At 38.8% G+C, this 26,721-nt stretch overlaps 1 protein-coding gene across 1 annotated transcript in view; it reads right to left on the bottom strand.

The window, feature by feature from the left end:
• THADA (THADA armadillo repeat containing) overlaps positions 1–26,721 on the bottom strand; it is a 153,049-nt gene that overhangs the window by 58,747 nt on the left and 67,581 nt on the right. Inside the window, exon 30 of the mRNA XM_063152087.1 lies at positions 2,009–2,124. Within this exon, the coding sequence (XP_063008157.1) occupies positions 2,009–2,124 (116 nt within the window). The remainder of the gene's footprint in view (positions 1–2,008; positions 2,125–26,721) is intronic.

Below are 26,721 nucleotides of genomic sequence, written 5' to 3'. Positions count from 1 at the left end.
GAATTTCTTGGGGAGGGTCTGAAAAGCTTTGAATTTCAGAGATGATAATAAAATAATAAAAAAAAAACTTACTAAAAACCCAACCAGTCATCAATGAGTGATTGATGCATTAAAAAGGGAGGCTCTGAAAAAAATACTTTGGAAATAGAATTTATTGAAAAACTCTAATGAACCGACCCTGGCCTTTAGGTATTTGCTGCAAGAGAAAGAGGCTTGAATTACTTAGCATGAGTTTCTTTCTACTGAATTTGGTCTCTAGTGTTTGAGTTTTTGCTCTTTATAACAGTATCAGTTATTAACTATAAATTAGTTATGCAAATTAATATTCTCATTTAAACACTTCAAAATGTTTATGCTGATTCAAGTGAACAGCTCCACCAAACCCACCATGATGTCTCCAGCTGGGACAGAGTGCAGATGCACAGGAAATGCAGGCATAACAATAATGACATTTGCCAAAACCTCTGTCTCAACCATCAAGGTTGCTGAAGAATTACTTGAGCCAGTTGTGATGCCTACATACTCAGTAACCTCACTGGACTTTCCTTCCATGACTCCATTAAAACGTTGTTTAAAAATTTAGACAGGCTTAAAACCAAGACTATCTTGTATCATAGGGTTCCATAGCCAAATTAAAATTACATTAAAAACTTCATTAGTTAGTTTCTTTTACATCTGTCACCTTGGACAGAATGTTAATTTCCTGTCCCTTTCTATGTGACTCATATTTCACATCCCTCAGTTGTCCTTTTTCCATTATTAAACAAAATCTCAGCCTATTTAATCAGTCCCCAAGTAGAAACTGTTCTATGCTTGTCAGTCTTTATACTGCTTCTGATTCCTACTGTATCTTCTTTGGGATTTACACAATATTTAAATATCCAACATAGATTAACACACAAACACAGATGAGGGGGGTTTCTGTGTTTTTCTTCAGTCTTTTTATGATATTTGCCCCCTCCTCTACTGGACATTCCCAAGAACAAGAGGAACTTTTTTCAAACAAAAAAAACCTCAGTCAACCCTTCTTTCCCCAGGTAAAGTTCAGACTTTGTTTATGAGCACCATTTTCCAATTATTTGCACCAAGTTTTATCTGCCATATCACCACTATCACTCTTTGAGGAGACACTTCTGTAATTCCCAAAGATCAACTCCATCTTCATTACCCCAACTCAGTTAACACTAATAGATTTCCCCCACCCACTAGATACCCCTCTTCTCCAAACTTCTAAGGATTTTGGTTTTGATGATCAGAAAATGACTCAGGTTTTATCAGAGATCCACACTAGCTGCACTGGTGGCCTCATGCCACAGTGCAAAATGTGGGATATTCCCAATTATCTATCTACGCAAAGACCGGTGCTCTTGTTCCCAACTGATTCCTTTAGAGTTTTGGCTAGGAATTCTCCTGGGTAGAAATTCTCAAAAGCAATTGCTGAGATAAAGTAGAGAAGGAAAGAGGGAAAGAAAGACAGAAAGAGGGAGAGAGAGAGGAAAAAAAGAGCAAGAGAGAGATCAAGAGAGAGAGCAAGAGAGCGTGTTAGTTAGTTATACAAAGGTCACCTGAAGATGAACTTATGAAAAATGTTTCCCAATCTATCTTGGATTGTTTGTGGGTAGCTAAACACTTTTAGTTTAAACAACTGCTGTGACATTTTCCCACTAATTTTCTGTAAAGGTCGAAGTCAGAAAAACAGTAACATAAAAACCTCATATATGTGGCATATTTTTCTTAGCCAAGAAGCATCAGTTATCCTCAAAATGTCTATTTCTGTGGTAATGTTCATTCACAGTTATTTTTTTTCTTTAATGACTAGACTACAATGTTTGGGGAAAAAAAAATCTTACTTTTGGAAAAGAAAAAAATCACCTCGATTAAAAATCAGCAAGTCAATAAGGCATCTAAATTTTACATATTTTAGCACAATCTGTCCACCTTGCTAAAATAATAGCTCAAAAAATCAACCAAGTCTTCCAAACATTAGTAAACTGTTTATAAATCTTACCTTTTAGCCAGCCACAGCTTGGTTCCCACACAGGTAATGATGTCACGCAGTCCCTGCTGGAAGTCCAAACTAACAAACTGGTTTGATTCTAGGTACGACTGCAGCAAGTGAAAAACCTACATAAAAAAAAAAAAATCAAATTAAGAGTTTCTAGCCACTGCTTTTCCTTCAATTAACTCTAAGATGAAACAGTTGTCGGCAAGATGAACAACCATTACTCAAGGAAAAACATGTATTCACTTGGCCTCACAGCAGACAGAATCCTTAAATCCTTAAGTTGCCCCATTTTTAAAACCCATTTTTCACACAAAACAAGAGAAAGTGCTGGAAGATGTTAACCTCCATGAAGTCAAAAGAAGGCAGCGGGATGAACACCACTCCTCTGGCCTTTTTGAACTTGAGCATCCCTCAACTTTCAGCTTTCTTGCTGTGCCATTTGCTCCCCAGTGCCAGCACAACTGCCTGGGGAGCAGACTGGCAGCCTGGCACACTGAATGGAGCAGGGCTGCTTGCACTGTACCAAGGAGACAGGGAAGGGAATTACCATCTATAACCACTCTGAAGTGCTGACAGAAAGGTATCTCTATTGCTGCTCCTGAGAACCTTCATTCCAAGCCCCACGGAGCAGGGAGATACTCACATTTTCCCTTTCTGAGGACTGAGCTCCTGCACTGCGGTTCTGCACTTTCTCCTCCAGAGTTTCATGTAAAAGCCTAATAGACATGTCCAAGCTTTGATGAAGGAAAGAATTCAAGGTACCAAAACAGAAAGCAAGACTGTAGCTTTCTGGTCAGACAGCTAAAACAAAAAAATGTACATTCTCAGAGACCCTCCTTGCTATTTAAAAACCGGTTTCTCCAAGTAGCATTGAATATATAGAAAAGCGTTAAGAAAAAAAATTGTAAAAAAAAAAAGTACAGTCATCTAAGCATGAAATGAAAATACTGAGTAGTATAAGAAAGCTGATACCAACTACACAGTGGAGAGGGGCTCTTCAAGCCCAGTCCCTGTAGTGCCTGACACGAGTGACACCACCCCTATCATCCCACTTGGTTTCAACTTTCCATTCACCCACAAGTGAACAGGAAACACCTGGGTGAGGTAATTTCTAAAGGGGAACACATGGAAAGGTGTGTTGCACTAGTGAAGCCTAATGGAAAAGATCTTACTTAGCAAAAGGAATTTTGCCTTACAGCCTCAAAATTGGAAATCCTGTTTGCTTACACAGCTAAGTTACAGAAAGGGCTTCTATGCAAATTGAAAATGTACATCCCCCATGATTTACTGGAACTGACCATGTGCAGAGTTTAGGAAGCTTAAGAGATATTATCAGATCATTTCTGAAAATACATATTGTGAGCATTTGATATGGAAACACTCTTGATACGTAAGAGTATCAGCACTTCATGCTTGCAAAGTGACAATTTAATGACTAATGGATCAAGCTGGGGCCTTCACTCCACTCTGGGAAAAGAAAAACCTTTGTATACAGACTTTTAGATCTCAGATCATGATTTCCCACATTCCAGCTGTCACTTGCTCTGGGGTTTCTATTTTTTTGTTTGTTTGCTTGTTTTGGAAACACAAGCACTGCCACATAGCATTAGCTTGACACAATTTCATCTGGGTTATTTTTTGTGAAATCGTTCAAGTGGAAAAACAGCTGCAGTCATCTCAAATAAGCACAGAAACAGAAGAGATGTCAAGAGACTATCTAATCCATACAAACACTGAGGCAGGGTCTAAACATTCTTCCATGAAACAAATGCCTGACTGTCCCAATCGTGAAAACAACCAAGAAACCAGATTCCAGAACACTTGTATGCAACTCCTCCAGTCTTTCACCCTCAAAATCCAAGCTCTTGAGTTAAGGAGTTCCTGTCTGCTCCCACTCCTGCCCTCACAGCAAACAACTTTTCTCTGGACACTATTCAGTCAGTCCAGATTTTTTCCTAGTGAGGCACTTATTAAACACAGAGATCCCACTGGGGCCCTTTGACAGGAACAATGAAATAAACTCCTGTCTCCCTTTGTCAGCAGGTGCTCTGTAGGCAAGACACATCCTGGAGAAGTGGTTTGTCTACTGTTTCTTTAAACTCTTCTGAAGTCCTCTGAACTGAATATCATTTTGTTGACACCATCTTTCTACGATGGCCTTTCCAAGATCTTCTTGAATCTTTATCCTTCAATTCCAAGACCTTCTGAATCTTTGAATCTTTATCTTTTTCTACAAAACACTTTGCAGAGGCGCAAGCTTGCAAATATTTCAAAGTGTCACCAGAGATGTCTACCTTGTCCTCTCCTTTAGTCTGCTCTTTCCTGGGCAAGTGTTTGCTTATTAAAATGGTTTACGTAAATACCTACTCAAATTAACCTTCTCCATCAAAACCAAGGCACTCAGCTGCCACTACTAATAGCTTCCCTATATTTTCTGTGGCTTGCCCTTAATGCCTGTTAAGTCATAGACACGACAGAAGAAGAAGAACGAAAACGGAAAATAATATTTATGCAGAAGCTTTTTATATCCTCTGCTAATTGAAAACCATTTGGTGCCTTAACCTTTCCAATTTCATTCTTCTGTGCTTGTATTCATTTCCAGGAACAACAATGGATTTACCTCTAAGCAATAATATAAAATCTGTTACACAATTATAAAGGGCTATCATATTTTTTCTAACAGCTTAAATTAATTTAATCTCTTCAGCTCTGAAAACAATTCTCAAAGTGCTTTCCATGTAATGCAGAAGTAGTTTGATAGTTCAAATTAAAGGTCTTGAAAGAGAAAGAACTGTGTATACAAAGGAGGTAAAATTGGTGGATTTAAATTTGTCCAGGTAGGAAACCCAGTACTGAAAATGCAACCAAAACTCCTCTGGAGTTAATTCTTTGTATGAACCAACCCTTTCAATACTATTCAGATGGTAAAAATCATGGGACATGAGCCCTATTTGAACAGTAGAATTAGAAGGTGCAACTCATGTGAGAGTTTGAAAAGTGTTTGCATCCATTAAAGAAAACGTTCAACTACAATTTGTCCTGTTCTTACTTTTTCTGATATACACAGAATTCTAATTTTCTTGTTATTTCACCACAAGCACTCTTTTATTCAGGCACCCTCACCATCTTTTAGACAACTAAAAAGCTTTTCCCACAAAGAAATTCTTTTCTCAGCATGAGATGTTAGAATGCCTGAGCTAAAGTGGAAATTGTAATTGACATCAGCATGTTCTATACAAAGCCTTACTCTATGTAAGTGAAAACCATAGGCAACCAAACAAGCAATGTGTAAAAGTTAACCTCCGTAGCTCCTCACTTCCATCTCATGTGATGTGTCATTCTTTGGCTTCCATGATCCAAGACTACAAGCCAGGCAATGAGGAGTTTGCCAGCTTGCATGAGGAGGTAGCAAGTTTTATGAGACTGTTCGATATAGCTAATAAAACAGACAGGCTTTCCAGTGCATGGCTCTCCTCAAGTCTAAAATACTACAAGATTTAAAACCCACTGCTGAATTCCTCAGACATAAATGAAGTGAGGTCATGGTGTTCCTTGTGTATGTGGCATTGTTTTTTTATTACACAAAGGCAATATATTAAAGATTTTTTTTTCTTTTTTAAAGGTAGTTTTACCAAAGATTTGCACTATCTGTGGAGGAAGGTTTATGCTGGCTGAGAGTGGTTCTCTTTAATAGGTACAACACTTCACTGAGACAAAGCATTGTTTGTAGTTCTGTGGAATCCTGCATTAAAGATGGTGAGTACATGGATGCCCAGAAACCTTTTCCTCCCCTATGCAGGCTGTTCAGGAGCCAGGATATTGCACCAACTGGACAGCAGAGATGTGGGAACCCAGGACATCCCTCTGGGCTCAGAAGCCCTGGCACAGAGCCCAGAACACCTGTGGATTTGATTATGACCCATGGAGCAAATTACCAACCTTGTATGAAGATCAGCAAGCCACAACAGTTTAGGTAGAATAATAGTGAAATTATCATGGAGTGGAAAAGTAGATTTTGGGGTTTTTGGTATGGGGGTTCAGGGGGCAAGATGGAGGGATCTTGGCATGTCCAGCCTTTCTCCTCCTTCTTCTTGGCCTCCATCTTCTGCTGTGACATTGGCACTTACAGATTGGTTTGGATTAGAAGCTCACTGTCTAACATAGGTGATAGGTATTGGAAAGTAATTGTAAACACTGTAAATGTAGTTTTTAGTATAAAGACTAAAAGTGAGCCTGGAACTGTCCTGCTGGACGGACCTCGGCAGGGCAGGAGAAAGTTTTTTATAGATAAGATTCAATAAACAACCTTAAGACCAAGAAATGAAGAGCTCCAACTTATTCTTCAAGCACTCAGGTTGGGAAAAGAGACTTTTAACATTTCTCGGGGTCACGGCAATCAGCAAAAGATCCCGAGACAGAGACTGTCCATCAACCTGGACAAGGTTTGTCAAAACAGTGCAAGCCATGGGAAGTCCAGATACTTGGATACATGATGGGACATCTGAGACCACTCAGTCCACGAGGTTCTTACTCTGAGTCAGCATGTCCTAAGCTGCTGCAGGTAAAACCACCTGCATGGGAGAACTACTCAGTGCAAAACAGACAGAAAAACCCAAACAAGCCAGCCCAGGTGTGACACTATATCCTAATGAGCAAGACCCAAGGACTCGGCATGCCATTCCCAACTTCCAGTACCTTCCTTGGAGTTGCCAATGTTTCACCCTGGCTTTTCAGCTGTAGAATCCTCAAGAAAAGGGGGGAAAGCAGAGAAGGGTGGGGGAAGAAATAGAAGAAAAGGAACAGCCAGCTTGGTTCCCCTTTGGTCAATCAGCACATGTATCCTTCTGTCCTGTTCACATCCATCCCCCACCCAACAGCTTTAAGCTGCAACACACTGTCCTGACATGAGAAAGCTGAGCGTTTTCTTTGTACCCAAGCAGGCCTTAAGACATAACATCTGCTATTTTCTAAGTGTTCATTTTGGATGATTAAGTAAAAAAAAATGCACATTGCTTTTTTTAAAAATAAAAACAAATACTTAAATGGTTAGACATCAGCTAAGTCAACAATGTAAATCAGTAAGATATATTTTCTCCCCCACACTAACTTTGATTTGATATGCAGCAAATCATTGTCTTTAGCAGCTTTCATATCAGCTTGAATCGCTGGGAAATACACAATTAAAATAATGAGGCAATGGAGTGATGGAGGAAAACTTATATCAAACACAAAATTGTCCTAGTGCAGATTTATTTTAGTGGCAAGAATTCTCCTGCATACATACAGAGACATTGCAAATACAGCACAACCTTTCAATAGCCACAAAGTTAATCTAGCATGACACACTTTCTAACAAATTAAAATTAACATTTCAGAGCATTAGCAATAGTTTTATAGGAGGAACTACGGTTTTTGAAATTTATAATAAACTTTTAATTTCCAACATAAAACAATGATTAGCTGGATACCTGGTATACATGAGCACATGTCTGCATTTGAAAGAAAGCACAGCCTTCAGCGTGTTGCTGCACCAAATGCCTTTTTCAAATAATGAAATTTTCCAAAAACAGGTTATCCAGTTGCATACTTCTCAGTGAAGTAGCAACATTGAGCTTTCTTCCCCCCTTAAGATGACCTGAAGTAACAAAAACTTTTTCATGCATGCTCTCAGCTATGTTAAGTACACAGTACAAATATTCACATTCCTAGGTGCAAAACTGAAACAATGCTCCCAGTGTTCATTGCAGTGCTTACTAGGGGGGAAAAAAATACAAACCAAAAAACCAAACTGACATCACCCGAAACTTAACATTCTCAGCATATATCCTTTAACTCCCTAAAAAAATACAAAGAATACAGATGTTTCAGCAGCTGAAAGAAAACACTGTGTAAATACTCAGCTTTTAAAAACATGCCACTCATCAAGTTATGAAGGTTGAAGTAACACGGGAGGGCAAAAAAAAAAAAAAAAAAAAAAAGGTGTTTGCAAAATGGCCGCAGTAAGATTTACTGAGCTAGATGTGGGTTTTCTGAACAGTCCCATCAAAAGCTTTCACCTGAGTATTAATATGCTGGTAAAAAACCCTCAAACATAATTTTTCTTTCCTTCTGTCATTTAAAGACAGATAAAATTTTATTCTTCTTCTATGATAAATACATCTGCCAACTTATCTCTGTATTCTGAAACTTAGGTCCAATGTTTTTTTATTACAACCATGTAGATAAAAACTGGCAAGCTGCTGTGACAGGTGAAGGCATTTTTATAAGTATGATAAAAAGTTCAAAGTTACAATAATTAGCTCTAGGGAAAAACAAGTCTTAAAAATCCCCTTTTTTTTCTTGAAGATGAAAAGTGCCAGTGTGATATTACAATGGGACTAAAAAACCCTCATCTACCCCCACCCGTTTTCCAATAAGATATCCATACAAAAATAGATGGGAGGGTTTATAACTATCTGCTCACCACCCTGCTCTGTTAGAAATTGGTATTTGTGGAAAAGAGATAGAATGTTTTATCACCAGAGTGTGGTATGAGCACAGTGCCTGCAGTCCATGCTGACGTCCCAGGCAAAAGCAGCCACTTGCATGGCAGAGTTTAAAATGAGTCCAGAGCCACACAAAGGTGCTGCACAGGTGGCACCCTGTGCTCTGTGTCCTCATGACCCAGACTCTGCCACACTGAGCTTTAACAACTCTGTAGATAGATCAACCCTATTACAGTCATTAAGGATTTTCTTCACCTGAGGTATTTAATTATGAGAGAAGTTTTTATCTGGAGCTTGTGGGAGATAGTAAATATTCTGAATTTATTTCCCCATTTAAATGGCAATATATTGAAGAGGAATTACAAATGTTTATCAATTCTCTTGTCACCCCAAACAAATGTGTTAGAAAAGCCATCATTCACCTCACAGTCCTAGATCATTTAGATATACCAAATTATTATAGCATCACCCCCTCTTCTCCTACCATTTCCTTTCTTAGAAGTCTTTCATTACATAATAGTAGTTTCACAACTAACAGATCAGATTATCATTTCTGCCAGAGATACATTATGTGATTGCATGTGGATATTGCTTCCTTAAAATTGTTTTGCGCGGACTAATAAATGTAGTCTGAGGTTCAACAATTTCCTTCTGCAAACAATTTTATGAAAACTGTATAAAATCTTTTTCTTTCTTTAAAGCAACAGCTGGCTCACAATTCAATTTTTCCAGAATTTTAGCTTTGTTTTGTCAGAACATTTCATTATCTAATTACCCCATTTTGCTTTACTATTCATGAGAAATTATGGAACTTGAATCCTTTTTCCAAATATATCCACCAAAATTCATTAAGCTGGGTTTATACATTAATTAAAAGTTCTTTGGATTAAAATGAAGGGAAGCATGTTTTGATTGAATTAAGAAGTAAAAAAAGGCTTGAAAACATCTAAATTAATGAATACAATATCAGTTAACTCTGTATAACTCAGCAAGAATAACACAGCTATTTAATAAACTGAAAATTATGAATGTGGCATAATTAATGAAAGTTAGAAGATGCTGAAAAATAGCAAAGTTGTTTTCTTCTCAGTGACTGACATATATCAGACATAAAACATCCCTCATTAAAAACATGTTCTTCACATTTAAGATAAATGCATTTTTGCCTAAAAGAAGCCCAACAAAATGTGAAATTTCACAGATCAGAATTCTTGCACTGCAATTTTTATTAGATTTTTCTCCAGGTTTTCCTTCCTATTTCAGTCTGATGAAAGTGAATTGCAGCTTAAAATTTGTGTATGTGACTCAAAATTTTCACTGGTAGAAAATGAAACAGTGAGAAGTCTGCTGCCAGGAAACAGCAGATTCATTTCACTTGGAAGACCCAGCTGAATCTTCTCTTGGAAGTACATGGTTTGCCTATTCACACAGAAACCTGATATGAGGTCCCACTTCATCATTATTAGTACTTTTTTACTATTAAGATTTAAGCTACTTTTTAAGCTGTCGTTCAACCAAAGGTACATGTGCTGGGCAGAGAAACCCAACCAGAAGGACTGGTTGATGAGCAACGAGAAAACCCCAATAAGCAGGCAGGGCTAAGAAAAGGAAATCTGCCTGATGAGTCAGAGAAAGAAAAGGAAACCTGAGTGGGTGTCACACACATCCTCCTCAGCAGCCAGCCTGACCAGGGATGAAAGAGGCTGCTGTGGAGCTGGTGGCATTTCCACTCTCTGCAAACCTCCCTATTACCTTCCCACAACATGTAACTAAAACCTGTAAGTCTAGAGAAATGAACAAACCAGGCTGGGGGGAGCAGTTTAGAACTGTCCTCAGCCTGCATGTCTAATCAAACAGCAGCAAGGATACAATGAAATCTCTTCTTCCGAATCTATACTCTGTCATCCTAAAACCCCAGCCATCATTCCTCAATCCAGCTACCTCAAAGGATAAAGCCAGACACATACACACCCCAGCTTTCCTTTCCCTCTTCCTTTTTTTTGAGGGATGGCAGTGGAACAATTTGAAATTCTTTTTTCCCAGGCTATGTCTTCATAACAGCTCTCCTGTACATACCCACATGAAGGAAACAAATGCAAATAAAAGACCAAGGCCCACATTCCTGTTTACTGAGGGATATTTACAATTAGGAGGATTATTGTCAGCTACCCCACTGACACAAGGAAGCTGACAAGTAAGAGACACAGTATGAACATGTTTATCAAGAGTGCTCAGAAGTACACTGCCACTTGACCCCACAGCTCTGCTGGTTTCAGCAGAGGTGATCTTCTGCCTCAGGAATGTCTGTATTAACACACAAGCTGAGAAAATAATTAGAAATAAGCTAAATCAATCTGATGCTTTTAGTTGCCGAGTTCACATTATAAAATAAAATGAAGTAAAGCTTGCAGCTACAGAAAGTTATCTAATTCTATCCACTAATAATTTTAAACTTACAGAGGAGAAAATATATACACAGGCCTCTCTAAAACATGAGAAAAATATTCAGTATTTTTAAAGTCTGAGGAATAATTTGACACATGAAAAGTCCCAGTGCAGCTTGCTATAACCATGGTAATAAAATTATTAAAAAAAAAAAAGGTGATGTCTTTCAAGGTTGTATTACAACTTCTGAAAGCTTTTCCCCATTTGTACATTGTGAGTCATAACCTGTGACTGTACATGTCTCTGTGCATGAGGATCAACTTCCACTGCTGCTTATTTACAAGAATTTTGTCACCATTAATGGCTCCATTTGAGGAACTCAATATTAGCAACTGTATTCTTTTGTTTAAACTCTAAGCCAACATTTCAAACCCTGCTGAACTTAGGTAAAATGGATTGCTCTTCCACGCAGGGATTGCTGCACCTGAGTGCAAACAATAGGGCAAGTGTCCCTTCCTTAAAGAAAATTCTCACCCAGTTAGATGCAGGGAACAGGGGGAACATGGGGGGCTACAGCTCTGCAGATCCATCAAACCCCATCCACGCTGGTGCCCAGACCCCCAGCTCAAATGTCAAACTCCTCCAACACACAGCAACACAGCTGAATGAATGCAAGTAAAACTCACAAGAATTTTCCTCTGTCAAAACTATCCCTATAAAAGGGAACATACAACTGAAACATGCAATAAAAGTAACTTTATGTCTAGACAGCATAGCTGATGGTGGGCTTAACTTGCAGATAAGTTAAATGGAATTCCAAGCATAAACATTAATAAGTAGTTCAGCTTTACAAGGGTAGTACATAAGACAACTGGATAAAGGAAGGTGCATTTAATGCAAACTGTTTTCCTTTTTACTTCTTTTATTACAGTAACATCTAAAAATTAATTTGTGTGAGAGGATCCTACTTAGCTGCAACATGGGGGAAAAAAAGACAATCCTCAACCCAACAGCCCTCCTGTATTTTCAGTCTCACTGGACTACAAGGCAGCACTGTTCAGCCCAGGTGTGTGTGGATCCAGGCACCCTCCAACAAGGAAGACCATCTGAGAGGAAAGAGGACTGGCTCCTTGAAATACACAACATCTCTACTTATTTTCTATAAATGATGTAGAAATAAAGCTTTTACTTATGTAACTACATATTGTTTCTCAATATGACCCCCCTCTCCCATTTTATAAAAGATTATAGAATAAAGTCTTGCAGGCAAGGAAATAGAGATTGAGTGATTTATTTGAAATACAAAAAGGATGCATCTCAGAGACAGACAATTTAGATCCCATAAGTTCCAATTCATAGATAGTAGGCATGTGCATGAGAATTTAGGGGTGAGAAAAAAATACCAAAACTATGTTTTAAGTATACTTTTTTGGAAGCACTTGGCTCTTCAGAAAACACAGAGGGGAGAATACCTAAGTGTCAGTACAATATAGATTGTACAATCAAAACTGGACAGAAAATAATCAACAGGATTTCCTCAGAGTTCTGTCAGTTTTGGACCACTGATCTTCCTGAAGTTTCTGAAACTACAAAGTTCAAAGAAACATGGAAAACTCACAATGAAGTTTAAACTACAGCAAATACGTGAATCATCCTGTTGCTGAAGATCAGCAGATTTTTGCCTTACACATATGGACAAGCTATTTATAAATTTTCACTTCCCATCAGGCTCAGCATGATGTCAGCTTACAATAACAAGTTAATGTTAATGTTTTCCAGTAATTTCCACAGTGCCATTTAACTGCAAGTGCCCCAGCCAAGGTAAACTTAAGGGCAAGGAAAGGGCTAACTGCATAATCAGAGAGCAACATTAATGAATTTTTCATCTCTGCTTTGAACATTTGGAATTCTACCTGCAATGTATTTGCCTTTTGTTCCCCAAGTCTAATCTCACTAGTCAGCTGATTACATCTCCCCCAAATGGCTCAAGTATTCCTTCTGATTTTAATTACTGACAGTGCTTCATCGCCTTGTGGATTTTTTCCCCAGACAAACAAGCATCCCACGCTATTGCAGCAAGTGCCAAACTCAAAGCTAGCAAACATTTTCCAAGCTCTAGTAAGATCATGCTCTTTGTTTTACAATCAGCAGCACCACAGCAGCCTTTGTGAATTCACCAGTAACAGACAATATCCAGAATATAATGACGAAATTTCCTGGGGGTCTTCTCTACAGATGAATTAGAAGCTGGTCAGAAAGATCTGCTCTTTATTGTTATTTTTCCCTCTTCTCTCTTCCACTTGCATGCAACTGATGTGTTTTTGATATAAGGGAATGTCAACAGCAACAGTTTTTATGTCTGAAAAGACTTTTTTGAAAAATAAGTTCTTCCAACACTTTCCCTTACTCAAGGCCACCCTCTCCAACATTTGCACATGCTTGTCTTTGATTTTATTATCCCAGAGGAGTACAGCTGTCTCACTGTCTCTAAGAACAGCTTTTTAAAGCCACTTAACCCTCTGCTCAGCTTTGGATATTGAACTGCACAGAGGCTGCTGCCTTCTGAACACACTGGTGCCAGTGGCAGATGTTACCATGCCCGCCACTTTTTTTGACACCACATCCAGCTGATGTTTGACAATTTCAAACATCCTACCCAGGCTTCTAATGAAAGCAAACTCCCCATTCCATTCAGTCACATCAATTAGGTTAGCAGAGGCCTGATACTGAAATTAGAATATTTAAATTTATTTAAATAACATCCAAATATTTAAATCTTGTTTGGTTTTGCTGAAATGGCTCCAAGAGGACCACCAGCTGATCTGTGGCCGCTGCAACACCCAGCAGCCAGAAGACAGTGATGATCAGCTGCATGTGGACTGCTGTGCACAAGCTGTTTGCAGAGCATGAGCCTACACAAATCCTCTGGCATTAGGGCCTCAAAACTGGCAATGAGAACAAGTAGGAATCCACTTTACTAAAAGACAGATTGGCTCAAGGCAGCTGAAAATCACCCCGCATCATGGAAGGGACTATGAGGATACTTCATGCCCTTGTTCATTCAAATAAACACCGAACACAAGTGCTAAGAGTATCTCAATGGGTTCTTCACCGTGTTATCCCTTTGCAATCAGTACCAATCTGGTCGTGCCTGTGGTCATCTCCAACCACCACTCCACAGGCCATGTCCTGCTGCTTCTGTAGTTTACCAATGGCTACAATTGCAAAATCACCCACTAAAATCAACAGTTTCTTTAGTTAACAGATTAAACACTTTATTTTACTACCTTTACATAAACTAAACCAGAATCCAGGGAGAGCTTGTGGTTTCAAGTCCCTTCACAGTGTGAATTTGGCAGAACAGGAATGAGTGGAAGGCCCTCCTACCCTCACTCATAGCTCCATTATTTGTTCATAATCTCTGGTACAAAGCAGATAAGAGGTGCCACACATTGAATGGCTCCTCAGCACACAGATCTTGTGTGCATCTCCCTCATCACCATTTTTAGAGAGGTGCCAGCTCCATACCCTGTCCTCAATCCTAATCACAAAGTATCCACTGGTTATCAACAGATTATGCTGAGGATTGATGGTTTATGTTGAAGAAACATTCCATAAACCTGCATTTCTTTGTCGTTTTTAAGCAGCAAAATTTATTACAGATCTAAAACTACAATAAAGGACATATAACAGTATTACTGCTTCAAATAAACTCAAACACTAAAAATATTTCAATTTGGCAAAAAAAAAACCAACTAACAACAAAATGAACTAGCCAAGAACATGTCAGAAGTTAGGGAATCCACAGAGGTAGTTAAAGAGTCTACTAAAAGTCCACAGAACCCCATGGTTTAACTGCACTTGGAAAAACAAAATAAATTTATTTGAAACCAAGCTTCTTCTTCCCCTCTCCAAACACCATTATGCATTTTCTGTGCACTTGATCAGTCTTTTTGGCTTTACAATACATTAAATATTATCAGCCAGCTGCAAAAGGAGAGCCCACCTATTTATAAATTTATTTACTTGATGTTAAGGTGGATGAGTTCTCTTCTCGTTACAGAGAACAACAAAGTAAAAGCTCTTTGGTGAGCAAGGTGAAAGGTAAAACTAAAATATTTTTAGTGACATTACAATTTTAACTACATGAAGTTCTTTCTGTGAAAAGATGCCTTACAGACAGCATTGTTTACAATACAGTAGCAATAATGAGTATGAAAGTTTTGCATTAGAAACTGTGAAAGAAATGAAAAAAAAATCCTCAAATTTATCACCTTTGTTTTAGTTACTGTACAAACTGTGAAAATTTCATACTTGTCACCCAAAATAACCCACTTTATTCCCAAGAAACCAGGCTAATTAAGGAAAAAGACCCAAATCAAGTTTGTCTAATTCAGTTCTGTGACAGCACCTCCTGCTCACAGCACTGCAAAGGAATGGCATCATCCAGGGACACCTCCCAAGTGCTTCACACTTCTACAATTGCAGGCCTGCAACTGCTTTGAGAATTTTTGTGGTGCATAATCATGGTGCTGTAATTCTATTCAAAAAAGATGTCTGTGTAAAACCCCAGGGATTTTTTACACAGATAACCCCATTACAAACTTTGTTCGTGACTGAATGCAAAAAATATACAAGTGACTCCCAGCTTCTAAACCCTTCTTCCTGCTGTCATATTCAACCTTTATAAATATCACTGATAGAAAACTGAATTAAAAGATAACATGTGAATGGAACATTAGTTTCTCTGAAAGGAAAAGGCTGATGGAAAACTGATAAGACTCAACTACTCAAAGAGTTGATGAAGTAAGTATTAAAGGCTGTGGTGCTTACAAATTTCTCACTTTCTGAGGAAATCTAATAGCCTACTGCACTCTGAGAGAAAAAACCCAAGAAGTTACTGCTGTAATAATTTGAGAGCTGGACATGATCAGTTTAGGAACATTTGCAACTCGACTAAGAAATATTTAGGATTAAATCATTTATTTGGACCATGTGATCACAGAACTTCAAAAACTGAACTTTACAGAAAATTAACTTCTTCAACTGTTCACAAAGTACCACATTACATAACACTAAAAACTTTAAATGTCATTTGAACTCTTTAAATGTCATTTGAACTCAACTCCTGTGTCAAATTGAATTAAGTGACAATGCTATATATTCAATGTATCTGTCTGAAAGACTAAATTAAACAATTTTTTTCTTCTCTACAATAGGGCTTTTCAGAAAAATGAAAAATTATGAAAATTAAACAACTCTAAGAGCTACATTACTTTGTAGTTATATTTCCTTCTTTAATACTGTGTCTCTATCATTTTTACTAACACTTCCTATTTTTTTAGAGAAAACAATATTCTCCTTTTATTGCTAAAGGCAGTGTGATGTTGCAAAGATAGCACTTTTTTCTCACCAGTGATCACTGAGTACCAAGAGGACATATTGTGCATATTTCAAATCTAGTTAAACATAAAAAGCTCATTTTGGCTTTCACTTCCAGCAACTGAAGATGCTTGATACCCTGAGGTGATTACACCAAGTCTCTTCCTTTTGAAATGCTTCAGGTTTTCCATGGGCTGCAGTTTTGTGCTGCAAGACAGCACAGACACACAGAGCATATGTTTTTTATTAGATGTTACATCAGGAAATAACAAAGCCTAACAAAAATCTGGCAATAGGGTGTGTATGTGAAGTCTTTGAGTGTTACTATGTCCATCTCTACATCTTCCAGAGCCTTTTTATGGAAGTGGGTAGTATTCACTAGATGGGGAAACAGGAGAATCACCAGAGCACACACATATTTTTATGCTGATATGACTAACTTTTCTATTAACATAATAACCTAAAAAGTATTAAGCATGTAGCATGTTTCACATAAGATACTGACAACCTGATTTAGTCTTTCTTCTTTGTCTTGAGTTGGTTTGGGTTCATAAGTGACTTCATTCCATAGAATGAAGGCTCTACCTTATTCTTACGGCACAAAATAATTCAATAGGTACAAAAAATCAAGCATGCACTCGAGCATGGCTCCAGCTGTATTTTCTGTGGGGGAAAAAAAAGTGAACATTGTGCTCTTTACATTTCCTGTTGTATTTGCCAGCAGTGTCTGTTTCACCAATGAAACAAGAGGGACAGAACCTTGGAAGAACAGATGAAAGATCTTCTGCACTTTACAAATGTGAGCCGAGCATTTGTAATTTGTGAGATGTGAGTTTGCTATAGAAGTGTTTCATAGGGACCGAGAGAAGTTGGCTTTTCCTACCTTACTTTTTTTCTCTTTTAAGACTATAAATTTAATATTATAAAGCTAAACAAATGCATGCATTTGGACTGGTGAAAGGAAGAAAAGGTGCTAAGAAAATTCAACCATACTCAAGTAAAACTCAGTATGGACTATAAATGCTCAATATCTTCCATTTACATCAGATCTTTTAGTGTTGAATTCATAAGCAATTTCTCCAAGTGAAAAGGAAGGTTTAATGTTGATGCATTTGCACTAAAAAAGGGTGAATCAGATTTTCAAGATGTAAAGGTTTCCCAATGTATAGCTCTGTCACAAAGAGCTTTCTGCAGCTTTGAAAATACCTCTGTATTTGAGGGGAAGAAATTAATAACTACTGCTTATTTTTCACAATAAAAACAGGCCAGAGTGAACAACTACAATCTGCAGAGGTAACCTGCCAAACAGAGATTGAGACATTCATTGCAGATGTGAAGATGCACTGAATCTGAAGTTTACACTTCTGAATAAAATCAATATACAGATACATTTGGCCAGCATTTCTGACAGCATTAATTAATGGTAATTACTCTGGTGCAATAAGCAACAAAATACCACAACAGCAGCTATTCTGTAAGAGGATGAGGTCCAAAACAGACATAAAAAGGAGCAAACATCTGAAACAAGAGCTGGTGGGAGTGAGTTGATAGTGAGGGTGCCAGAGGAAACAGGGTAGAGATAACAGAGGCACAAGCAGCAAGGGAGGGCACAATAGAAGCACCTGCTGCTTATTATTCCCTCAGAACCCTTATTAATTCTTTAGTTGTTTAAAGCTGTTTCCACACTCCCAAATATCAAGGAGACTCTGATGATCTAAAGACAACTGGCACCTTTTATGAAGCAGAGAAAGGAGGAATCTTGACAGGTGATAAATTTAGAAGCATCCCTCACCCTCTCAGCATCTCCCCTTGCTCTCTTCTGCAGTTAGACCACTCCTAGACAGCTTCCAGCACCTAAGGAAGGCTCTGCAGGGTATACCAAGTCCAAGGGCTGTCTGCAGCTCCACTGGAAGCCATATTTTTTCATCGCCCAACTTACAATCCACATTATTGTCACTTCTGGCCTTGCACAGGACCATCCCCAAGAGTCACACCATGTGCTTGAGAGCATTGTCCAAATGCTCCCCAAACTCTGTCAGGCTGCTGCTGTGCCCATTCTCAGGGGAGTCTGTTCCAGTGCCCAGCCACACTCTCTGCTGTTTTCCTGATATCCAACAGAAACCTCTCTCAGCTCAGCCTCATCCTGTTTCCTTGGTTCCTGGGCACACAAGTGAAGAGGCCAATACCAGCTCCTCCTCTTCCCCTCACAAGGAAATTGTAATTGCAATGAGGTCTCCTCTCAGACTCCTCTTCCCCAGGCTGAATAGACCAAGTGACCTCAGCCACTCTCACACGGCTTCCCCTCAAGGCCCTTCAACCTCAGGGACCTGCTCTGGACACTCCCTAACAGTTCCATATCCTTCTTACATTGTGTCACCCAGAACTGCCCTAGCGCTGGCGGTGAGGCCACCCCAGATCAGAGCATAGGGGACAATCCCCTCCCTTGCCTGGCTGTGATGCTGTGCCCGATGCTCCCCAGGACAGGGATGGCCCTCCTGGCTGCCAGGGCATTGCTGGCTCAAATTCCACTTGCCATTGACCAAGTGGAATATGAGTCAAGGTCCCAGGGTCCCTTTCCATGGAGCTGTTCTCCAACTTTTCATTTCCCAGTCTATACACACAACCAGGGCTGCCCTGTCCCAAGGGCAGAATTGGGCACTTGTCACTGTTAAACTTCACAGAGTTGGTGGCTGCCCATCTCTCTAATTTGCTGAGGTCTCTCTGCAGGGCCACTCTGTCCTCAAGGGAGTTGACAGCTCCTCCCACTTTACTGTCACTGACTTTTAGTTGAGGGTTTTAGCAGAAAGGCCCCAGAACTGGAATCATGTGGAACTAGACAGTGGAAAACAAACTGTGCTTCAGTAGAGCTTTGCTCCTCACACTGCCCCTGACCTAAAAGCAAAACATGCAGACAGACCTTACAAGGAAGGCACCGCTTCTACTCCTCCAAATAAATTCTCCACTGCTAGGTACAACCATAACACAGATTCTCCTTGTTAATCACACACCCACATACACTTTCTGTCCCATGTACTCTCTTTATGTCAGTGAAATGTCTGTACAACTCTACCCATGCCTGCATATCCATTTACTGTTCTTTCCTGGCCTATGCATAAACACCAGTGGAGGAACAAAACCAGAGGAACACATTTACAGAGTATGTTCAAGTTTAGATTCAGCCATTTAGAGCCTCAGTAAAAAAAAAAAACAACACACTAAGTAGTCAAACAGCCATGTGAAAAATATTCCTAGAAAATTTTAGCACAACAATATCTACTTCAAAAATGCTGATATTTTAAAATACCTAAATACATAAAGGCAAGAAAAAACAGTATTAAGAAACACTACTGAAAGAAATGTCTGTGACATACAAACATTTTAAAAAACCAAAGCAATTAACAGGCATTAAATTGGTTAAGGCAGAGAAAGCACACTATGTGATTTGATGCATTAACACCCTTGATATATATTTTCACACACTGGAAAAGTGTCTTCTTGTTTTGGTTTATTTTGTCTCACTTCCTTAGATTTCCAGGTTTTTCCTCCTTTCTTCCTTTCAATTTTTTTGTTCCACTATTCAAGATTCTTGCATCCTGGTCCTCAACACTGTTAAGTCCTTACTGAGTAGTTACCCACTTACAAACACTCACCCATCTTCATTTCAGTTCTCCCACCCATTCTTTTGAAAGGCTGTTTTCCCAGCTTTCTCTTCTTTTCATGGAGGATATTCTTCTCTTTTGTAAACAGGCTGAGAGAGCTTCCAAAAAACACAGAAGGCACCTTCCCCTATTTCTCACTATAACCTGAACTTCTGAAAACACAGAATAGTAAAAAGGCCTCACTGTATGTAAGAATTTTTCATACATCCTCAAGCAGTCAGAACTTATCATGGATGGGTATTTTTAAAAGTATATCCATAAAGTGTATTCAGGATTGCCTTTCATCTGGCTCTGAAAATTTTAAAGACATGGTTCCTAGATCAAAAGGAAGGGGGAAAATCCTATGTGGGTTGGATGGAAAATATGTTTTGGGAGATGAAAAATGAACTCCATGGAGTACTACATTAATCCACTGCACCACCTAGGAGAATATTATATCTTCAGTAAGCTTTACAAGTTTCAGCTTTTCCCTTCCCAACTGTAAAAACATCCTCTGCCAGCGACAGAGTGATAGGATTGCTTTCCTGACTAAGCATGAGGGATACATATAGATTCATAATGCAAAACAGGTGCAAGAAATATGCACAGAATGGAACACTTAAAAATTCAGACTTCACAACAGTTCAATTGTTGTTCTGGGAGGTCTAAATCAAATTACTCAGCCAGTGCCTAGAATAGTTCAACTCTCTTCAGGAAGACTTCAGTAATGAAAAGCAAAACACTGTGCTGAAAGTTGTTTTTCACATGTCCATCATTTAAAGACAAAATAACGTATTCACTGTGAAAACTGTACCTATAAAGAGGATTTCTCTTTATTAACACCTAATTAAAGTTGTTTTATGTAACCACACTCACAGATAGTGTTTTCAGTCCCTGCATTACTGTCCACAAACACAAGTAGAGGTGCCAGGTTGTATGGATGGCTGTAACTGAGCACCAGGCAGAGTACATCAAATGGCCACACACACAGGCACCCAAAACTTCTGCTAGCAAGGCTGCAGGAGCTTTTATTCATAAAGGAGTAGAACTAGGTGCACTACAACAGCAGGGCAAAAACATTTGCAAAGCAACTGCTTACCATAATCAGAGTAACAAGTGTCAAAATCTAGGATATGGGAGAGAGGGAAGCAGTGCATCCATCAAGGCATCTCCCTGCACAGAGGGGACAATTGACAGGCTCTGCCTGGCACTACCCAGAATAATCGTTATTATAGTTACCTCTCAATCAAAACAGTAGTTGTTTTCACTGACTGATAAATGTTGCTTATTCTGTACTAAACCATGTCTTTTTTTGTTTTCAATAGAAAGAGGTGACCCCACAAGGTTTAAAACAACAGCATCTTTGCATATCCTTAGCTGCTGTAGGAGGGAACTCAATTTTGCAGAAACTGAAGAGACCTAATAGAGTTTTAAGACCTGTGTACATCTATGTCCTTTTGAAAAGTGGTGACATGTCTTAGGAAGTCAGAGACAATATTTGGGAGCATTACTAATTACAGTTAAAGCAACTTCAAAGCAGTGTACAACCAGCAGGGCTGCCCAGTCAATCAGTCGGATTACGTGTCTTTTTCTCAGTTTGTTTTTTTAATTAAAAAAACAGCTGAAAGAAAACTTCTGGCAAGATCTCATCAATGACTCTCTTTCAGAGACTGCCTCCTCCCATTCCTGGAACTCAGCTGTATTTCTGTTGCATTCATAGATACAAATCTCATTCTCAAATGCTCACTGCCTTCTTCTATCAGTGTACCCTTACATAACAGTCAATACAAATTTACAACCTAAAGAAATGAGACAACTGTTCTGTTATTGCCAGCTCCATATAAATGATGGTTCCAGCCTGACATCGGTATTTCTTTTTTGTTTGTACTAATCTTAAAAGTAAGGCTTATCTTGAAATTGAGGTTAGAAGAGAAACAGCTGAAAGGAAGTTTCCCTGGAAAACATTTAATTTTAGCAGGTTTATTTCTTTGATCAGTAGACAATGCAAGGTTTGTTTACTAAATTGAGTTTTTATAAGCCAACATTGAACTGCTACACTTCAAACTTTACTGCCAAGACAAATAAAATGTAATTCACCATAGACAATGTTTCTAGGCTACTGAATAAAGAAAGAAAACAATACACTGCTTCCACATTCATTCCCTCAAAATCTGGAGATCCTCTGTCTTCAAAACAAAACAGGAAAAAAATATGGTCACTGCCAACACTGCTGCTAACTCACATTAAGGATTTTTAGGTGAAACTCATAAATAGTGCACCTCTCTCTTTTGCCCAGCAACAAGGATCAGAATCCTTCAAAACATATTTGACTTGTCTCCTCATATTCTCACACCCTAGTCACCAGAGTCCATGGGGTTTTATTACCTATTCAGTCCAATAAAAGGCAGGTCCAGTGACTGCTTGTAAGTTCTCCTTCATGCCTCATTCTTCCCTGCTTTATTTTCATATTATTTAAACTGCATTTAGTCCTCTGAGTAAGTATTCAAGTATTAAACTCATAAAACACAAGAGTGATCACAATCTGAAATACCTAAAGCTTGACCTTCCTCTGGAGCCATTTCAGCTAAAATCCTCCTCCTCAAAGGAAGGAAAGAGGCATCTGCATTCATTAAGCAGACTACTTTCATCAACAACAACCTGTCTTAATACAACTCTGCCAGATAATTAAACTGCCTAACATACTGATGTTTTCATCATGAATTGCTGCTTTTCATCACTACAGCCACGTACTGAATTTTTATCTTCCAAAAAGTCATATCCATCCATCTCTGGCTCAAAAGTGCTGGAAGCTAAGATAGCACATGCAGATGTTTCTCCAGTTGCTTTATCTGTCTTACTCCTTTTCCTAGGCTTGTGCTATCAGTCCTTGCTGGAGGGAGCACCCGGACTCAGATAAATCTTTACATGACCCAGTAGGGCTGTTACAAGGTTGTGTTCTTGTCCTGATTTTCTTGCTGCTCTAATGAAGGCTCTAACCATCCTTTAAATCAATTAAATAATCTTTAAATCCCTTCTTCCCGCTCTCCATTAAGATTTAAAGAATCAGCATACCCAAAGAGTTGATACACATAATTTAAAGTTCTACCATTGCACAAATCTTGATGTATTCAATAAACTCCAGAAATATTAAAAAAAAGAAATAGTACATGACTTTCATAGTATTCAAGGCCAGGCTAGATGGGTCTCTGAACAACCTGGCGCAGGAGAAGGTGTCCCTGCCCAGGGCTGAGGGTTGGAACCTGATCTTTAAAGTCTCTTCCAACCCAAACAATTCCATGATGCTATGATAAAAGTCCTGTACAGAAAAACCTACTATGCAATCATGAAACTGTTTCAATCATATTATTTTTTAATACAAGGGCTCTAGATTCTTCCATTTTAAGAATTTTCAGAGAGATGGCACTAGTTTGATAAGATGCTGCTATTCCCTGAAAAGTAACTGCTAACTTCTTGACCCAATAAAGTCAGTAGGAAGGTTAATTTTTACAATGAATGTTAAATAATGTAAAGAGTTATGAAGCCCAATATCTCCTATAAGTCTAATTTCTGTCACATGCCACTGAGTCAATGTGACTCATTCTGTTCTTCAGATTTGAGATGCAAGTGTTGCTTGTTCCAAAAACTAAACAAAAAAGGTTCAAAATCTCAAAACAGCATTCCTTGCATGAGACATTGCATTCATATGTCTAACAGAACTGTTTGAATTAATGATCACAAAAAACAAACAAACAAGGAAAAATCAACCTCACACACACACAAACACACACTTTGAATCAGCTGGCTGCTCTAACACCACAGAATTTTGTGGAGAAAAATTAAGTTTGGAGAAAGTTTGAATACTAAGCATAACAATTTGTGAAGAGCAAATGACTGCTGATTGCTAAAACTCAAAGCAATATTAAGTAAGTGATTTTCCATTTTTACCTTCATGAAGTTTTAACCCTGCACCAAAGCATAACAAATTCTCCATTTCATCTGCCAGTTATATTTTGTATGTCTTTAAGAACAGATCCTCAGAGAGAAGGAATACAGTTTTTCTCTTGCAATGCAAAACATTGGCATATGCTCAGGGAACAAATCTCAGGACAAATCAGTAGGAGTGACAAAGTAACAGGAGTTAAGTGGGAAGATGGCAGCAAAGAGAAGAGAAGCTACCAGCCAGGCCTCAGATGAGAGGATGGGGGACAGACAGAAATGTTCCTGGGGACCACAGCAGAGCAAGCAGAATTTCTGTGACTTTTGAGTTATAGCAGCGACCAAAACCAATCACAACAGGAAGGATCCACCTGCAAGAACATGCTAGACCAGCAGAGGATTTTTTTTTTTAATTTTACTTTATGTAGTTTTTTGATTGCTTGTACACAGCACCACCAAAAATGTAAATACTCATCATGACCAAGGCAGATTCCAGAAAAAAAATGTTCTTCAATGGTATGTGCTGGAAAAAGCTGGGAACTTTTGATAAAAGCTTTATTTTGGATTGTGCAATCTATCTCCTGGTGAAGGCAGCAAATGGAGGCACACAGACAAAGTCATGTAGTCCCCTCCATATATAAGCGCAAGTGATGAGGGAGAAGTCACTGAATCCTCCTTCCTCCTAATCCACACTTTAAAAATGCAAAGAGATTGCAAAAAGCTCTTCAAATAGAATGGCCAAATAAGAGAAGCAAACTTGTTTGTCCTAGTGTGTATCCCAAGCTCAAGCTAGACACTGTCAGCACGTAGAAAGTAAGGCAGCACCTTCAACATTTCAGAACAAGGCACAGACAAGTTAATGAAAACACAATGTCTCTTTTAATAACTTTCATTGACCTAATCCCCTGTGTTCTGAAAATATGTAACTGTAAGCTTGCCAAAGTGAATGTGAAGATCAAACTGATAAAACAAGACAATGAGTCAATTGATGTGCAGATTCATTCATTTGAAAAACAAATAAACCTTAACAGTAATTATGTCTGCTCATGATTAATGGCAGCTGCCCAATGGATTCTTCTTGATATGACCAGCATTTAAGGGTATATACATTCTCACTGGAGTACAGATTTTTCCAGTATACAAATGTGAAAAAGATTTCTGGAAACTAATGAGTGCAGAACTGTGATTGAAAGCACCAGTCATACCATTGCTATTCCACTGTACTAAAAACAACTGGATTCTCCATCTATGAACATCATACAGGCTTTGAAATCCAGCATCAATCATGTTAACTGATTCTCTCAAGATAAAAACAAAAGCTGAAGTCTAACATCTGCTCTCCCTGGCAAACCAATCTGAAAGTTTATGCATTTGGGAGGGTTTTTTAATCATCATAAATAACCCACAACCAGATGAAATAACGGTGCTGCCTTGTTTTCTGGAGAAATCTTTATAGAGTCCCTGTAACTTTTTTTCACTTTGAAGCACTCAGAGGAAGGGTTTAAAGAATTAGAGGAATTAAAAGGTCCATGTGCAGATGCAGTCTGTGATCCTGCTGGGATGACAGAGGCAAGATACAATAGCTGACATGTCTGGGGTAAGGCAATGGAGGGACACAGGTCCTTTAGGAAGGACAGGTAGGGGACATGAGAAAATGGGGGAGACCTCTCTGTGGCAGAACAACTGGAATGGCAGAGCTTTGCCTGGAGGTGGGTGATGAGCCAGCTGGGAGCTCACAGATAAGAACTGAACTGGGGGTGACACTGCAGGGGGTGTCTGCTATGAGCTGCCAAACAAAGCAGGACAAGTGGACAAGGGCTTCTACAGGACACAGCCTAGTGTCACCAGGCTCTGCTCCTCATGGGGGGCTTCAACCACCCTGGCAGCTGCTGGGTGACCAACACAGCACCATGCAAGCAACCCAGAGGCCTCCAAGAGAGCACTGGTGACAAAAGTCATCACCTTGATTAAAGCAGCAGAGGAAACAAGGAGAGGAGCTCTGCTGGAACTCAATCACACCCAAGGAATGACTGAGTGAGGAGTGAAGGTAAAGGCAGCCTTGCCTGGCTCATTCTACATTTCTCTTTTTTTTTCTGGAAAGACTGAATATATACTGCAGAAATTCCAATCCAAGAGGCAGAAGGTCAAAAGACATTTGATACTCTGATAAGGAAACCTCACAAACTTCCTAAATATTTGTAAGTTCCTTGGCAACTGCTAAAAGTCAAAGATACACAAGCCTTTAGGCTTCCCTAGTCAAATTTTGATACTCTTCCAGAAGTCCCTACATAAAGCTCTGGATGAGATCTTCCTTTCAGCTAATCACGTAAAAAGCTGAGATCTTAAACAAAACAAGCCAGAAAGATTTCCTTATTCAAGAAAGCTAGTACAAAATGTTTGCATTTTCTTGTGAATTACAAACTTTATTTCCTTCCCCCAAGCCATGCCAATTTGGTTTATGGAGCACAGCAGAAACTGTACTCATAAAGGAAACATTAAGCATAGAAAACATTTTTTGGTTGCCTTATTTAAGACAGTGCATTTGCTTATGATGCAGAACTGCTTCTTGAAGAATATCATCAGCTCCCCAAGTGTTAGAAAACAGAAGCACCCCCTTCATAATTTTTGAAAAGAATTATTCTGTAAAATCTGTAAAGCATAACATTATTTTATCCTCATGGACATTGATATTCCTCTGCAAATTGAGTCACAGTTAAAACAATATGGTGAAAAGGACATGTTTTCACATAATGCAGAGGTCTCAAGTTGAACACAACACATTACACCCACTGTCAAAAAAGCACTTCTTGGTAACCTCCGCATTTTGAAAACCGAGCCATGTCTGGACAAACACTACATGCTGAACTGTTTTTGAATTATATTTCTATAA

This window comes from Melospiza melodia, chromosome 3 (genome assembly GCF_035770615.1).
Source record: "Melospiza melodia melodia isolate bMelMel2 chromosome 3, bMelMel2.pri, whole genome shotgun sequence".
Classification (NCBI taxonomy): domain Eukaryota; kingdom Metazoa; phylum Chordata; class Aves; order Passeriformes; family Passerellidae; genus Melospiza; species Melospiza melodia.
Note: the sequence above shows the minus strand (reverse complement) of the source record. Positions and strands in the feature narration are given on the sequence as shown.